Below are 18,243 nucleotides of genomic sequence, written 5' to 3' on the forward strand. Positions count from 1 at the left end.
AACGAAACCAAAATCTGGTTCCTTGAAAATATCAATAAAGTTGATAAAACTCTAGCTAGACAGAGTAGGGGAAAAAGTGAGAAGACATATATTACCACTATCAAGAATCAGACAGGTGACATCCCCATGTATTCTATACATATTAAAAGGATATTTGTGTATTGATACTTTACCAGGTAACATGACTGCCTTTTAAGGGATCTTCAACATCCTAACTCAAAGGATCAATATGAAAGATGACAATTTCAGAAGTTAGTGATGTCATAGTGGCTTAGTGGGAGAGATCTTACACATTAATGGTGACTTTCCCCTCAAGGCAATGCTTATTTGTAGAAATGTCTTGATCTCTATTGGCATTTAATTGCATGCTCAGTTTGCGAGGTAATTCTTAAAATCTTGTAATGTCAGTATTATTTCTTCTATTAGGTATAGTGAGAGTTATGCCATTAAACACTTTGAAAATATTACATAAAAATCTAGAAACCAGGGATTTCCCTGGTGGCACAGTGGTTAAGAATCCGCCTGCCAATGCAGGGGACACGGGTTCGAGCCCTGGTCCTGGAAGATCCCACATGCTGCAGAGCAACTAAGCCCGTGCGCCACAACTACTGAGCCTGCGCTCTAGAGCCCATGAGCCACACTACTGAGCCCACGAACCGCAACAACTGAAGCCCGCATGCCTAGAGCCCGTGCTCTGCAACAAGAGAAGCCACTGCAATGAGAAGCAGCACGTGCACTACAGCGAAGAGTAGTCCCCGCTTGCTGCAATAAGAGAAAGCTCGCTCGCAGCAATGAAGACCAAACGCAGACAAAAAAAAATTTTTTAATTTATTTTTAAAAATCTATAAACCAAAAGTATCAGCTATTCACATCACTTTATATTCTAATAATTATCTATATTAATTCATATGCGTTGATGTGGACTTTTTTAGAGCATACTCATTGTGTGTTATTTTTTCACTAAATGACTTTATATTCTTATTTCCATCACAGATATAGATCCAAGAAGGTAATATTTTTGAATTATATGTAATATTCAATCATACTGATTACAATGAGCCCTTAATAGTAGAGCATTTAAGTAACTACCAGTGTTCTACAGTTGTGAATAGTAACACTATAACTTTGTGTAAATTGATTTCTTTCTTTTGGACTATTGCCCTTGAGTATTCTCCCTAAGTGAATTCCTGGGGGAAAAAAGTGAACTGCTTTTCAGCTATTGTTAAACATTGCCAGATTAGCTTCACAGAAAGTTTGAACAATTCTCAGTGACACAGGGCCACACATACAACAATTTTTTCAAAGGCCTACCTATAGTTTTTTTTTTTTAATCTTTACTGAGGTATAATTAACAATCAACTGCATGTATTTAAAGTATGCAATTTGATAAATTTTAAAACCATCATATCAAAATAATGAACATATCCATCTCCACCAAAATTTTGCTCGTACTCTTCATGATCTCATCCTTCTGTCTCTCCCTTTGTCCCCAGGAAACTACTGATGTACTTCATGTACCATAGGTTAGTTTGAATTTCATAGAATTTTATACAAATGGAGTCATAAAGCATGTACTGGGCTTCCCTGGTGGTGCAGTGGTTAAGAATCCACCTGTCAATGCAGGGGACACCTGTTCGAGCCTTGGTCCAGGAAGATCCCAAATGCCGCAGAGCAACTAAGCCCATGTGCCACAACTACTGAACCTGTGCTCTAGAGCCCACAAGCCACAGCAACTGAGGCTGCGTGCCAAAACTACTGAAGCCCACACGCCTAGAGCCTGTGCTCTGCAACAAGAGAAGCCACCACAATGAGAAGACTACACACTGCAATGAAGAGTAGCCCCCGCTTGCTGCAACTAGAGAAAGCCCGTGTGCAGCAATGAAGACACAATGCAGCCAAAAATAAATAAATTTATTTAAAAAAAAAACCACATGCACTATTTTTTTTGCTTGGCTTCTTTACCCAGAATAATTATTTTGACTTTCATCTTAGTGTAGTTCACATCAGTAGTTCACTCATTTTTATTGCTGAGTAGTATTCTATTATATGGTTATACCACAATTTGTTTACTCATTCACTTTTTGATGGACATTTGGGTTGTTTCTGGTTTTTGGCTGCTACAATAAACCTGCTAAAAACATCTGTATAGAAGTCTTTGTGTCGACATGTGCTTTTATTTTGCTTGGAAAAGAGCTAGCAATGGAATGGGTAGCTCACATGGTATGTTTATGTTTAACTTTTTAAGAGACTTCAAAATGTTTTCCAAAGTGGTCATCATTTTACATTCCTATCAACAATGTATAAGAATTCTAGTCTTCCACATCCTCAGTAGCACTTGGTATGTTCAGTCTTTTTATTCTAGTCATTCTAATGGAGGCATAGTAGTATCCCACTGTGGTTTAATTAGCATTTCCCTAATGACTAATGATGTTGAGCATCTTTCCCCGTTTTTATTTGCCATTCATATGTTTCCTTTAGCAAAGTATCTGTTCATATCATGAGGTGCAGGAGCAATTTCATTAGAGAAAGAAAAGTATTTTCAACAAATGGTACTGGAAAAATTGGCTATCTATAGGCAAAAGAAAGAACTTTGATTCATATTTCTAACCCTATATAAGAATTAACTCAAAATAGATCATAGACATAAATGTAAAACCTAAAATAATAAACCTTTTATAAGAAAACATAAGAAAAAAACCCATGTGACTTTAGACTAGGCAAAGATTTCTTAGATTTAATTGCATGAGAACAAATAGAAAAATTGGACTTCATCAAAATTAAAAACCTCTGCTTTTCAAAAGATATGGTTAAAAGAATAAAAAAGACAAGCCATACAGAGTAGGAGAAATTATTTGCAAAGTATATATCTGGTAAAGAATTTGTATCTAGAATATACAAAGAACTTTCAAAACTCAATAATAAGAAAACAAAGGACCCAAAACACTAGTATTTAGATTTGTTTATCAGATAGGTAACTTTGGGTAAGTAAAGAACATTCACCGGGAGACTGAAGTGAGACCAAGTACTGCTGTTGAAAGAGGACAGATAGAGGCAGAAGAGAGAAACAGAGACTGTACACAGAAAGGGAGCTGGGGATTTTTCATGGTCAAATAGGAAAAATGTCAAAAGCAAATTGCCTTATTTTCTTCACAGTAACTTTTAGGATCAGCCTTGACAACATGAAGCAAGTAAATGGAAGAATTTTGAAAATGGCCCAGACCTGATTTAAGGCTTGGATAGTAGGATCCGATATTATGGCATAGATACAAAAGATAATTGGTATTGTGGGAAGCAGCCGCATAGCACAGGGAGATCAGCTCCGTGCTTTGTAACCATCTAGAGGGGTGGGATAGGGAGGGTGAGAGGGAGGAGATATGGGGACATATGTATATGTATAGCTGATTCACTTTGTTATAAAGCAGAAACTAACACACAATTGTAAAGCAATTTTACTCCAATAAAGATGTTAAAAGAAACAAAAGATATTTGGTATTAAAAAGGTATTCTAAGACAGAGTACATATGGCGCACAGGGCAATTTTAAGTCATAGGTCACCAAACAGACCCCTTTTCCTGACTGAACATCTCATTCCCACCCACACAGACCATCTTTCGAGGACCAGCTGAGTGCTTACTCATCACTCCCACCAATCACTGCAATCAGAGTGCAGTTATTTGTGAAATTGCATTAATAACAGCGATTGTCTCAAGGATAAAATGAGATAACTGATGTAAAACACGTAACATAATTCCTGGAACACCCGGAGCTCCATAACCAAATGGAAGGCAAATTGCACTGTTGGCCCTGGTTCAGAGGGTTTTAAAATTTAGAGCTCCTATGATGAGTCTCCTTAAAGGCTGCTGGGTTGAGCACAGCAACTTTTTAAACATCTTGAGTCCAGCCTTTAATGTCTCCATTGCCATATGTGGCAAGGAGTCAAAAAGCAGAAAGGGAAGTGCCCCAGGTTCCAGAACCAAGTTGCCAGGCTCTGGCAAAAATCAACATGTAGACAACTTTCATATTCTATCTTGTAACAGAAAACATTAATGTCCTCCCTCCTGCTGGCCGAGGACCTTTCATTTGAGTATACCTCCTTGCCTTTCCACTCTCCCTCACTCACTGCTCCTCAGGAAAGGAGAAGTAAATTACCCAATTGGTAAATTTGAAAGCAGGACCTCTCAAGGGGTGTGTGCAGCTCAGCCCTTCTTCCGTTCTGCTGTCTTTCCAGAACAGGCACCACTGGGTAAGGCCCGTGGTAGTCAGCCATCATTGTTGCTGAGTTTTTCTGAGGGACAGTGTTAGGATACAAAATGGAAGCCATGTTGCCCCAAACCAGCTTTACCACTAATAAGGGTAGTAATTTGTCTCTAGTTGCCTAATTCCTGGATCTGTCTCTCAGTTGATTATGAACTTGGGTGGGGAAGAAGGGTGCCATTTATTGGGTTCCCTCAAAACCCACCCACCCATCTGCCCACTATTCCATGCACACACAAACACAGACAGGCACCAGAGACCTCAGCATGTTCAGTGGCATGACCATGGTCCCCCTTGTGGACCATGGTCCACATGTCCCTCAATTTGCATTTTCCCACCTGTCCTGAGCCTCTCACACTGACATTACCACCACCAAACTTTCACACCAGAAAGAGTGTCAGACACACTATGATGCGTTTTCCTGCCTTTCTCCTGGAGGGCAAGCACCAGCTTTGTGTTTCTTTTGTGTGCTCCCCTAGGGCCCAGCACAGATCTGAGCATGTGGAACTCGGATAAAGAATTAGGACTCCTAAGTTCAAACCCCACTCTGCCCCTTCCTCGCCATGTAACTTCATACACGTCACTCAACCAGCTTGGATCACTGTTTCCTTATCTTGTTTGTTAAGTGACATTAAATTATATTTAAAATGAGCAAGAAGTTGGACCTTTCTTCAGTGTGGTAAAAGTGGTCAAGATCTCTAAATCTTGTTTACATTTTTGGCAAACATAGCAGTACATGTTTTAGATGTGCTTATGATGTCATCCCATTTAGAATGTAAACTACAAGAGTCCTACTATTTCCCACAAAGGTTCAAATAAAGGACTTGCAACCCAGGAATTCACAGAAAATGAGATTTACTACCAAATTCCTATTTAAATGTACCAGAAATTTTCTAGACTATGCCCAATACTTTGCTATAGGATTTAACAAGATTTTATAATAGAATTACCAGGGCACTGAATGTAAAGCTATGCCACACATGGTTTTCTTAAGGAGAGGCTAGCAAACTATGACCCACAGGCCAAATACAGCCCACTACCTGTTTTTGTAAATAAAGTTTTATTGGAACATTACCTCACTCATTTGTCTACATATTGTCTGTGCTGTTTTCATGCTACAAGAGCAGAGTTGAGTAGTTGTGACAGAGATTGTATTACTGCAAAGCCTAAAACAGCTACTATCTGGCTTTTCTACAGAAAAAGTTTGCTGACCCCCATTTTAATTGATCCGAATTATGCCTCATGAATGTCCTTAACGCATGAATAAGTGACCACAAGAATTCAGTTTATTCTGCCTGGGACTTCCTTCTCAGTGTGTAGGAGGAGAGATTTTTCTAGGTGGTTTCCAATGTCCGTATTAATCATCACCCTGATTCTCAGCCAATGAGTAATTTCCTTCATGAGGTTTGATTACTTCTGAATATTTGACACATCTGCAGGCTTATGAGATTGGAGAAGCGTTGACAGGGCACATGATGAGACTCAGGTTCCAGTGCCCTCTTTGCCCCGAATTGTCTTAACTTTGTGGTGCTCTGCTTCTATAAAATGAGGAGACTAGACAGATGTGACGTTTCCTTAAAATAGAGAATTATGACCCAGTGTGTGAAGTGCCTCATGGAAGGCCACACTGGCTGCTATGAAAACCACACCTTGACTTACAAAAGGAGAAAGGACACAGAGAAGCCTTCTTGGAGGAAGTGATGCCCAATCTGAGTCTTGAAGGATGGGGAAGAATTCATTCTGCTGGAGAATGAACTGAGCAATCGAGCAAAAAGGCCTCTTATTGAGAGACTGGTTCAAGATGGCGGAGTAGAAGGATGAACATGCACTCACTCTTGGAAGAGCACTGGAATCACAACTAACTTCTGAACAATCATCGACAGGAAGACACTGGAAATCACCAAAAAAGATAACTCACATCCAACGACAAAGGAGAAGCCACAATGAGACGGTAGGAGGGGTGCAATCACAATAAAATCAAATCCCATAACGGCTGAGTGGGTGACTCACAAACTTAAGAACACTTATTCCACAGAAGTCCACCCACTGGAGTAAAGGTTCTGAGCCCCACATCAGGTGTCGAAACCTGGGGGTCCAGCAATGGGAGGAGGAATTCCTAGAGAATCAGACTTTGAAGGCTAGTGGGATTTGATTGCAGGACTTTGACAGGACTGGGGGAAACAGAGACTCCACTCATGGAGGACACACACAAAGTAGTGTGTACACCGGGACCCAGGGGAAGGAGCAGTGACCCCATAGGAGACTGAACCAGACCTACCTGCGAGTGTTGGAGGGTCTCCTGCAGAGGTGGGGGGTGGCTGTGGCTCACCGTGGGGACAACGACACTGGCAGCAGAAGTTCTGGGAAGTACTCCTTGGCATGAGCCCTCGCAGAGTCTGCCATTAGCCCCACCAAAGAGCACAGGTAGGCTCCAGTGTTGGGTTGCCTCAGGCCAAACAACCAACAGGGAGGGAAGCCAGCCCCACCCATCAGCAGTCAAGAAGATTAAAGTTTTCCTGAGCTCTGCCCACCAGAGCAACACCCAGCTCTACCCACCACCAGTCCCTCCCATCAGGAAACCTGCACAAGCCTCTTAGATAGCCTCATCCACCAGAGGACAGACAGCAGAAGCAAGAAGAACTACAATCCTGCAGCCTGTGGAACAAAAACCACATTCACAGAAAGACAGACAAGATGAAAAGGCAGAGGGCTATGCACCACATGAAGGAACAAGATAAAACCCCAGAAAAACAATGAAATGAAGTAGAGATAGGCAACCTTCCAGAAAAAGAATTCAGAATAATGATAGTGAAGATGATCCAGGACCTCGGAAAAACAATAGAGGCAAAGATGGAGAAGATGCAAGAAATGTTTAACAAAGACCAAGAAGAATTAAAGAACAAACAAACAGAGATGAACAATACAATAACTGAAATGAAAACTACACTAGAAGGAATCAATAGCAGAATAACTGAGGCAGAAGAACGGATAAGTGACCTGGAAGACAGAATGGTGGAATTCACTGCTGCAGAACAGAATAATGAAAAAAGAATGAAAAGAAATGAAGACAGCCTAAGAGACCTCTGGGACAACATTAAATGCAAAAACATTCGCATTATAGGGGTCCCAGAAGGAGAAGAGAGAGAGAAAGGGCCCGAGAAAAAATATGAAGAGATTATAGTCGAAAACTTCCCTAACATGGGAAAGGAAATAGCCACCCAAGTCCAGGAAGCGCAGTGAGTCCCATACAGGATAAACCCAAGGAGAAACACACCAAGACGCATAGTAACCAAATTGGCAAAAATTAAAGACAAAGAAAAATTATTGAAAGCAGCAAGGGAAAAATGAAAAATAACATACAAGGGAACTCCCATAAGGTTAAAAGCTGATTTCTCAGCAGAAACTCTACAAGCCAGAAGGGAGTGGCATGATACACTTAAAGTGATGAAAGGGAAGAACCTACAACCAAGATTACTCTACCCAGCAAGGATCTCATTCAGATTCGATGGAGAAATCAAAAGCTTTACAGACAAGCAAAAGTTAAGAGAAACCACCACCACCAAACCAGCTCTACAACAAAGGCTAAAGGAACTTCTCTAAGTGGGAAACACAAGGGGAGAAAAGGACCTACAAAAACAAACCCAAAACAATTGAGAAAATGGTCATAGGGGGGCTTCCCTGGTGGCGCAGTGGTTGAGAATCTGCCTGCTAATGCAGGGGACACGGGTTCGAGCCCTGGTCTGGGAGGATCCCACATGCCGCGGAGCAACTAGGCCCGTGAGCCACGACTACTGAACCTGCGCGTCTGGAGCCTGTGCTCCGCAACAAGAGGCCGCGATAGTGAGAGGCCCGCGCACCGCGATGAAGAGTGGCCCCCGCTTGCCACAACTAGAGAAAGCCCTCGCACAGAAACGAAGACGCAACACAGCAAAAATAAATAAATTTTTAAAAAAAGAAAATGGTCATAGGAACATACATATTGATAATTACCTTAAACATGAATGGAACAATGCTCCAACCCAGTGACACAGGCTTGCTGAATGGATACAAAAACAAGACCCATATATATGCTGTCTGCAAGAGACCCACTTCAGATCTAGGGACACATACAGACTGAAAGTGAGTGGACAGAAAAAGATATTCCATGCAAATGGAAATCAAAAGAAAGCTGGAGTAGCAATACTCATATCAGATAAAATAGACTTTAAAATAAAGAATGTTACAAGAGACAAGGAAGGACACTACATAATGATCAAGGGATCAATCCAAGAAGAAGGTATAACAATTGTAAATATATGTGCACCCAACATAGGAGCACATCAATACATAAGGCAACTGCTAACAGCTATAAAAGAAGAAATTGACAGTAACACAATAATAGTGGGGGACTTTAACACCTCACTTACACCAATGGACAGATCATCCAAAATGAAAATAAATAAGGAAACAGAAGCCTTAAATGACACAATAGACCAGATAGATTTGATATTTATAGGACATTCCATCCAAAAACAACAGATTACACCTTCTTCTCAAGTGTGCATGGAACATTCTCCAGGATTGATCACATTTGGTTCACAAATCAAGCCTCAGTAAATTGAAGAAAATTGAAATCATATCAAGTATCTTTTCTGACCACAATACTATGAGATTAGAAATGAATGACAGGGGAAAAAACATAAAAAACACAAACACACGGAGGCTAAACACTACGTTACTAAATAACCAAGAGATCACTACAGAAATCAAAGAGGAAATCAAAAAATACCTAAAGACAAATGACCATGAAAACATGACAATCCAAAACCTATGGGATGCAGCAAAAGCAGTTCTAAAGGGAAGTTTATAGCTCTACAAGCCTACCTCAAGAAACAAGAAAAATCTCAAATAAATAATCTAAACTTACACCTAAAGGAACTAGAGAAAGAAGAACAAAGAAAACCCAAAGTTAGCAGAAGGAAAGAAATCATAAAGATCAGAGCAGAAATAAATGAAATAGAAACAAAGAAAACAATAGCAAAGATCAATAAAACTAAAAGCTGGTTCATTGAGAAGATAAACAAAATTGATAAACCATTAGCCAGACTCATCAAGAAAAAGAGGGAGAGGATGCAAATCAATAAAATTAGAAATGAAAAAGGAGAAGTTATAACAGACACTGCAGAAATACAAAGCATCCTAAGAGACTACTACAAGCAACTCTATGCCAATAAAATGGACAACCTGGAAGAAATGGACAAATTCTTAGAAAGGTATAACCTTCCAAGACTGAACCAGCAAGAAATACAATTTATGAACAGACCAATCACGAGTAATGAAATTCAAACTGTGATTAAAAATCTGCCAAAAAACAAAAGTCCAGGACCAGATGGCTTCACAGGTGAATTCTATCAAACATTTAGAGGAGAGCTAACACCCATCCTTCTCAAACTCTTCCAAAAAACTGCAGAGGAAGGAACACTCCCAAACTCATTCTACGAGGCCACCATCACCCTGATACCAAAACCAGACAAAGATACTACAAAAAAAGAAAATTACAAACCAATATCACAGGCTGATGAATATAGATGCAAAAATCCTCAACGAAATACTAGCAAACAGAATCCAACAACACGTTAAAAGGATCATACACCATGATTAAGTGGGATTTATGCTGGGGATGCAAGGATTCTGCAATATACTCAAATCAATCAATGTGATACACCATATTAACAAATTGAAAAATAAAAACCATATGATCGGGCTTCCCTGGTGGTGCAGTGGTTGAGAGCCTGCCTGCCGATGCAGGGGACACGGGTTCGTGCCCCGGTCCAGGAAGATCCCACATGCCACGGAGCGGCTGGGCCCATGAGCCATGGCTGCTGAGCCTGAGCATCCAGAGCCTGTGCTCCGCGACGGGAGAAGCCACAACAGTGAGAGGCCCGCGTACCGCAAAAAAAAAAAAAAAATATGATCACCTCAATAGATGCAGAAAAAGCTTTTGACAAAATTCAACACCCATTTATGATAAAAACTCTCCAGAGAGTGGGCATAGAGGGAACCTACCTCAACATAATAAAGGCCATATACGACAAACCCACAACAAAAATCATTCTCAATGGTGAAAAACTGAAAGCATTTCCTCTAAGATCAGGAACAAGACAAGGATGTGCACTCTTGCCACTATTATTCAACATAGTTTTGGAAGTCCTAGCCATGGCAATCAGAGAAGAAAAAGAAATAAAAGTAATACAAATTGAAAAAGAAGTAAAACTGTCACTGTTTGCAGATGACATGATATTATACATAGAGAATCCTAAAGATGCCACCAGAAAACTACTAGAGCTAATCAATGAATTTGGTAAAGTTGCAGGATACAAAATTAATGCACAGAAATCCCTTGCATTCCTATACACTAATAATGAAAAATCTGAAAGAGATATTAAGGAAACACACCCATTTACCACTGAAACAAAAAGAATAAAATACCTAGGAACAAACCTACCTAGGGAGACAGAATACCTGTATGCAGAAAACTATAAGACACTGTTGAAAGAAATTAAAGATAATAGAAACAGATGGAGCAATATACCATGTTCTTGGATTGGAAGAATCAATATTGTGAAAATGACTATACTACCCAAAGCAATCTACAGAGTCAATGCAATCCCTATCAAATTACCAATGGCATTTTTTACAGAACCAGAACAAAAAAATCTTAAAATTTGTATGTAGACACAAAAGACCCCGAATAGCCAATGCAGTCTTGAGGGAAAGAAAAACGGAGCTGGAGGAATCAGACTCCCTGACTTCTGACTATACTACAAAGCTACAGTAATCAAGACAATATGGTACACAACACAAAAAAACAGAAATATAGATCAATGGAACAGGATAGAAAGCCCAGAGATAAACCCACGCACCTATGGTCAACTAATCTATGACAAAGGAGGCAAGGATATACAATGGACAAAAGACAGTCTCTTCAATAAGTGGTGCAGGGAAAACTGGACAGCTACATGTAAAAGAATGAAATTAGAACACTCCCTAACACCATACACAGAAATAAACTCAAAATGGATTAGAGACTTAAATGTAAGACCAGACACTATAAAACTCTTAGAGGAAAATATAGGAAGAACACTCTTTGACATAAATCACAGCAAGATCTTTTTTGATCCGCCTCCTAGAGTAATGGAAATAAAAACAAAAATAAACAAATGGGACCTAATGAAACTTAAAAGCTTTTGTAAAGCAAAGGAAACTACAAACAAGACGAAAAGACAACCCTCAGAAAGGGAGAAAATACTTGCAAATGAATCCTCGGACAAAGGATTAATCTCCAAAATATATAAACAGCTCATGCAGCTCAATATTAAGAAAATAAACAACCCAATCAAAAAATGGGCAGAAGACCTAAATAGACATTTCTCCAAAGAAGACATACAGATGGTCAAGAAGCACATGAAACGCTGCTCAATATCACTAATTATTAGAGAAATGCAAATCAAAACTACGAGTTTTCACCTCACACCAGTTAGAATGGGCGTCATCAGAAAGTTTACAAACAACAAATGCTGGAGAGGGTGTGGAGAAAAGGGAACCCTCTTGTACTGTTGGCAGGCATGTAAAATTGATACAGCCAGTATGTAGAACAGTATAGATGTTCCTTAAATAACTAAAAATAGAAGTACCATATCACCCAGCAAACCCACTACTGGGCATATACTCAAAGAAAACCATAATTCAAAAAGACACATGCACACCAATATTCACTGCAGCACCATGTACAATAGCCAGGTCATGGAAGCAACCTAAATGTTCATCAACAGACAAATGGATAAAGAAGATGTGGTACATATATACAATGGAATATTACTCAGCCATAAAAAGGAACGAAATTGGCTCATTTGTAGAGACATGGATGGATCTAGAGACTGTCATACAGAGTGAAGTATGTCAGAAAGAGAAAAACAAATATCGTATATTAACGCATATATGCGGAACCTAGAAAAATGGTACAGATGAACCTGTTTCCAGGGCAGAAAGAGAGACACAGATGTAGAGAACAAACGTATGGACTCAAAGGGGGGAAAGTGGTGGGGGGCAGGTTGTGGTGTGATGAACTGGGAGATTGCGATTGACATATATACACTGATACGTATAAAATGGATAACTAATAATAACCTGCTGTATAAAAAAATAAATAAAATAAAATTCAAAATTCAAAGAAAGAAAAAAAAGGCCTTCCATTTAAGCCATCATTTTATTTGGCTGAATAGAAAATGTCATTATTTTCAGCATCTAAACCCCAGGAAAGTTCTTTCCAAATTCAAACAGACTCTAATGTGTGCACTGCCCTCTGCTTCTGCAATGTGCATCAAGGAAGGTCACACTGCCAGCAACTTTTTACAGAATAGTCACCTTTATTTGAAAACAGCTTTCTTTTTCATCTAAATACCAAGGTCACACCCAAGTCTTGAAAAAACATAAGCTTCCACAGGCATAGGTGTTGTGATGACCATTGCGTGAGACACCAAGGCATCTTGAGAAAATGATGAATCAGAGAGTGGGGGCAAAGGATTATTCCAGGCCGCTGTCAAGGTCAACAAGAGGAGGTGAGATGACTCTGACTCCAAACAACTCTAGATGTGGGATTAGGCAACATGCTTACACAGCAGTCATTTTCATGTAGCTAAACCAACCAAATATCCACAACAATAGATTCTGAAGGGAAGAGAATGATCTGAGTTGACCTAGCCATGCAATCTCAGCAATGATTCCTAAGTAATTGCTAGCCCTCCCACAATTCTGACTGCCTGTACTGATGTCAGAGGTAGAGTTCATTCATGCATTCAACAAATTTTAGTGAGTACCAAATATGTACTGGCACTTTTCTATACACTGAGGACACACTCATGAACAAATGAGATAAAAATCCTTGCCCTTGTGGGACTCACATTCTAGCATATCACCCTTGTATGGAGAAAAGTGCAAAGAGTTTCACCTTCTATCCAATGGGACATATTGCTTTTCTGAATAGCCCCCAAGGGACATTTTGCAAAAGAGTCTAAGCCACAGCTGAACCAGCTTTCTCCTGAACCCCTGTTCCTCCATCGTATTCTCTGTGTCATAGCTACGCACAGCACAGGGTAAAGCCAAGGCAGCCTGGAGCTTTTTCCTTAATGTGCCCTCACTATCAAGCCTAATGACTCCTAAAACCTCAAGGCAAAAATGCTCATAACTTTGAACCACTTCTGGGAATCCTGGCTAAGAGAATAGTGATGACTTCTGAAAAAAATGTAGGTGCAAAAATGTACATCACAACCTTATTTAGCCAAAATAAAAAGACAAATTAAATGTCCAATTTAAATTATATTTTTAAAATATTAAAATTATCAAAAAACTATAGATTAATGGATAAATTATTGTTTTTAGATGAAATAACAAGCAGCCACTAAGATGATATTTACAAAGATTCTATGATAATGTGGAAAAATATTTATTATAGACAGTAATCAAGCAGAACTAAAACCTACATATATTCAATATAGCAAGTATGTATAAAAATTGACCAAGAAAAATTAGAACCTTGATGGAAATGTTCCAAAACATTAACAATTAATGACTTAAGTGTTGAAATTATGGGAATTTTTCTACTTTTGTACTTTTCATTTTTTTCTTTAGTAAACATTCATTATTTTTATAATTAAAAAATAATTTTAAGCCTAAATATAGTTTCTAAAAGGCAAGAACAAGGCAGCAAGAACAAATATAAAACAGTTTATCATGGTAGCTAAGAGCCTGAGATCTGGATTCAGATTCCCTGGGTCTGAACCCTGGCTCCCTGGTTACTTTGTGACCTTGGGCAAGTTATTTAAGCTTTTCTCGCCCCAGTTTCCCACCTGCAAAACGGGGGTGATAACAGTGCTTCCTCAATGGGCTGGTATGAGGATTAGTAGATAACTCACATAGTGTTTAGCACAGTGCGTAACCCCTTGTAAGCACTCAAAATGATAGAAGATTCAACAGTCCAGTGGCCACAAAGAAACAGTTCACACAAAGGGAATGGTGGACAAACATAACATCTTCATTCCTTAGGGACAACTCACTCACCCTTGAGTTGTGTTTTCTGTGGGGAATTTTCCCTCAGGCAGAATCAATCCCCAAATCCTCTAAATTTTACATTTTAAATTTTCCCCTGAAGAAGGTGAACAGTGTGTTGATACTCATTTTATGAGTAATAACTTCCTTGGTTTTTTAAATGTACTTGTCATAATTTATTAAGGCAAAGTACCTTTTGGCTTTAAAAACAAGTCTAAAACTTATGTTAATAGGATTGTCAGAAAGCACTAATCAATACTGTAAGATGAAATGAACTCATAAAAATATTGTTTATGGTGCTAACAGACAGTAGTTAATTAGAAGTTAAAAGTAATTGCCTGATAAAATCACATTTTTCTGTCAAATGTCTTTTCCAAAAACAGTGAAATCAGAAGCTGGTCTCTTATCTCCTACACCCAACATCCTTCTTTCTGTGCAAATTAAACCACCTAAATCTAGATAAAATAAAATGGTTAGTAAATATCTCCAGAAAGGACACCCATTTATGAAATGGTTGCTTGGCAATAATTATTAAAAGAGTGAGAATCCAGTTAAAATTGCATAAATATTAAATCTTGACCAATAAAAAAGATCCAGAGGATAAGAAGGGATTATATGGAAAGAGAGGTTAAAACTTGTTTCTCTACACTCCTTTTCCCAAAATGAGGCATCACTTTTCCCTTATGATCTTTATGAGAGAAGATCATGCCTTTCAGCTTCCAGAGTAATTCTTTACCCTAATTTCTAATCTAGATTTCCTTGATTTTTTTTACCCCATAATTCTCTACACAAAATAAGGCTGTGCTTCTGTTCCAGTTCTTGATTTGGTTTGGCAACTTTTCTCTGTCCATGGATTCTGTTTTCTCCCTGCAGAGTATCCGCCTGCTTAACATGGTGAAAAGGTCTTAAACCATGGAGTTTCACAGGCTTAGATTTGAATTTGGCTGGGCACTAGCTGTATCATCTTCATTCAGTCACTTAACCTTACACAGCCTCAGCTCCTTTGTCTATAAAGTGGGCACAGTAAATACATATCTCACAAGGTTACAATGGGGCTACATGGGACGACAGAAGGTAAATGACTAGGCATGGTAGGCAACTGAATCTTGAGCTCTTCTCTTCCCCTATGAGTCTCTTTTGAACATCTATTCTCCGAATCCTGAAAGCCCTTGGTTTCTTTCCTGTCTTTCCTTCTCAGAGCAGAAGGTAAAGTTCTCCTGAATTTGGGATTTTTAATTCAGAAGAACATTTGAGCTCTAAGTTAACTTCAACCCATCCACACTTTAGTGCCAGGGGAACTTGAAACGAGTTGGTGGTGAGCGCAGTCCCTTTTCGGTGGGTCCTGAGAAGTGGGACTCTTGCTCAGGTTAGTGGGTTCCCATCACGTTCTCTTTCTCACCGTTAAGTCCAGGGTCTGGGTCTGCACATCTCCCTGCGGAGATACGTTGATCCAGTCCCTCTGAGCCGAGTTTCCTTCGGGAGATGCCAATACTTAGACTCCCTCAAGATCTCAGAACCAGCCCGCCCCCACCCTGCAAAGGAAAGGTGAAGGAAGAACGAGAAGGGGTGGTGGGCAAGACGCCACAGGTGACGCGGGACGGCGCGGAGTTGGAGAGGTAACTGTCTGAGCCAAGAGCTCTGCCCAGCTTGAGCTTTCCAGCTTGCCTCCTGCCCCGCTCCACCGCTTTCCCCGGAGCAGTGCGGACCCGAGACGCGCGCGGGGCCGTGGAGAGTGAAGGCGGCGTCTGCCCGCGATCGCTCCTCCACTAGCCCGCGTCTGGCCCGCAGCCCCGGCCCAGCCAGGTGCTCCCCTCGCGCCGCACTCCGCGTTCCTTGCAGCGGCTCGCGCCGCGCGCTGCGCTCCTGGACGCCGGGAGCCTGGCAGTGCGCTGCGCTGCACACCCTCAAGGGAAAACGCTACGCTACCTGTGGAAGTAATGTGCGCAGAAGAGGCCCAGAAGCACAGTCGCAGGCTGGCCGAAGAGAGAGCGGGGCTGCCCGGCGAGGATCCCCGCGGGCACCGCGAAGGAGGGCAGCTCCTGCAGGAACCAGGCGGCGCGGGCGGACAGGCGGGTAGCCACGGGCATCCGGCTCTCCGTGTACTTCCCGTAGCCGGCGGGCTCCGCAAGGCACAGAACCAGTGCCCCCAGGACGGCCAAAGTGGCGCTGCCTGCCAGCACCGGACTCTCCTGGCATGGAACGGACATTGCGCCCTGTTCCCCGCTGGTGGCCGCTGCCAGCGCAGAAGAGAGCGCGGCCCCCGCCGCCCCTTTATGGAAAGCTAGACGCCACCCCGTGTCCGCCCCTTCGGCCTTGGCTCCCGCCCCTCCATCCTACCTCCCATCTCAGAGCGGCCAGCCCTGGCTAGGCTCAGCAGCGATGCCCCTTTCGCAGGGCTGGCACTTCGGAAAGCAGCCAGGCGGAGAGTGGATGAAGGATTTCGCGGAGCCAACTTCGTGTCCTGCGCCCTTCCTTTAGCCCATATTCGCGCCTTCGCCCGCGCGCCCGCCCTCTCCACATCCTGCCACTGTTCTCTCCTTCTAACTACCCTTCGAAGATTTGTTTTTCACCCATCAACCTCTCATGCTGCAATTTCTGGGACTAGGAAATAGAAAACTACAGGTACGACTTAGCCAGGGTAGTTCTCCCGCCCTAACACACACCCTCTGTGTGGTCGCCACGCGGTCCCCACCCTCTGACCATCCGCAGCCAGAATCTCCCCAACCCCTCCGGTTCCCTGTGCTCCTTCACTCTCCGCCAGCTTCCACTCAACCCTGAATCCTTCCTTCGACTCTGGGCCCAGCCTCCAGCCACTTCCCGCGTCCCCCAGGCCTTCTGCGCTGGGGCGCCGCTCTCCTTGGCCACTTCCGGCATTAGTGGCCCCTCAGCACCACCTCGCCCCCAGGCAGGTACCAGCCTTTCCCCATCCTTATTTCCTCTGCTTTCTCTCTGCTTTGAAGAGACGAGTCGACTGAGCGTGGGCGTGGAAGCACGGATTTCGACCCTGAGTAGTGATCCTGTGTGTCTGCCCTAGCCTCTCCTCTTCCCCGGGACTTCCCGAGCTGGTCCAGATTCAGGCTCATGTCTAGGGCTTCAGCCGCGGGACGCCCTCTCCCATCTCCTGGAGCGGATGAATCGAGTTCCATATGATGTTGCCCTTCGAAGTGCAGCTGGGATCTAGAAGACCTAAGACGCGGTTCTTTCTCTCTCCCTTCTATTTGCTGCCCTCCTGTCATTCTTCACCCCCTCGTTCATTATCTGTTTCCTCTTCCCTTCTCTGATTCAGTATCCAGACTTCCTTAACTGCCTCCTTCATATATTTTGTACCCCTTTTTTCCTCTTCTTTCTTTAATCCAGTTTCCTCCTCCCAGGTTGGCCTCCTCTTCCCACCTGCTGTTCGCCTCCTCGTCTTCTTGTCCCACCTCCCTTGATTGCTTCATCCCTGTTAATTTTCTTCTCTTGTCCCTACTTCAGGCTCCACCCATCTTTCCCTTGCTCTCCCTCCCCTTTCTTGGGCGCTTTCTTCATCCTTCGCCCTTTGCTCCCACTAACTGCCACTCAGGAGCCCCACTCAGTATTACTCCATCCACTCCTGCCCTGTCCTACCTGCTATTCCAATGAAAGGTACATAGTGTTTCATCTGCCCAGTTTGAGGTTGTTTCCTGATTCCTGGGACACCGTGGTGTATGGTGATACCCTCTGCTTGCTGAAGAGGTATTCACCACTTTCCTGTTGGGTTAAAAATTAAATTGTAAATAGGCTTCAGTTTTCAGTTGACCACCCTGTAGGAACCACCCATATTGGCTGAAGCACTCTCCATGGAGTGGCCAGGCTCAGCTCTCACAGCTACCTAGAGCTGTATTTGCACTGGCTTTCCAGCTCCAGTCCCAGATTCCTTATTTACTA

The 18,243-nt window shown here is 42.0% G+C and overlaps 1 protein-coding gene across 1 annotated transcript in view; it reads right to left on the bottom strand.

Annotated features, from left to right (window-relative positions):
• SRD5A2 (steroid 5 alpha-reductase 2) overlaps positions 1-16,544 on the bottom strand; it is a gene marked incomplete at both ends in the record, with an annotated part of 59,739 nt that extends 43,195 nt beyond the window's left edge. The window contains one exon of the mRNA XM_082642797.1: positions 16,264-16,544. Within this exon, the coding sequence (XP_082498923.1) occupies positions 16,264-16,544 (281 nt within the window). The remainder of the gene's footprint in view (positions 1-16,263) is intronic.
• Between the last annotated feature and the right edge of the window lie 1,699 nt (positions 16,545-18,243).

The sequence above is a fragment of the Mesoplodon mirus genome, assembly GCF_964341445.2.
Source record: "Mesoplodon mirus genome assembly, chromosome: 14".
NCBI classification, from domain to species: domain Eukaryota; kingdom Metazoa; phylum Chordata; class Mammalia; order Artiodactyla; family Ziphiidae; genus Mesoplodon; species Mesoplodon mirus.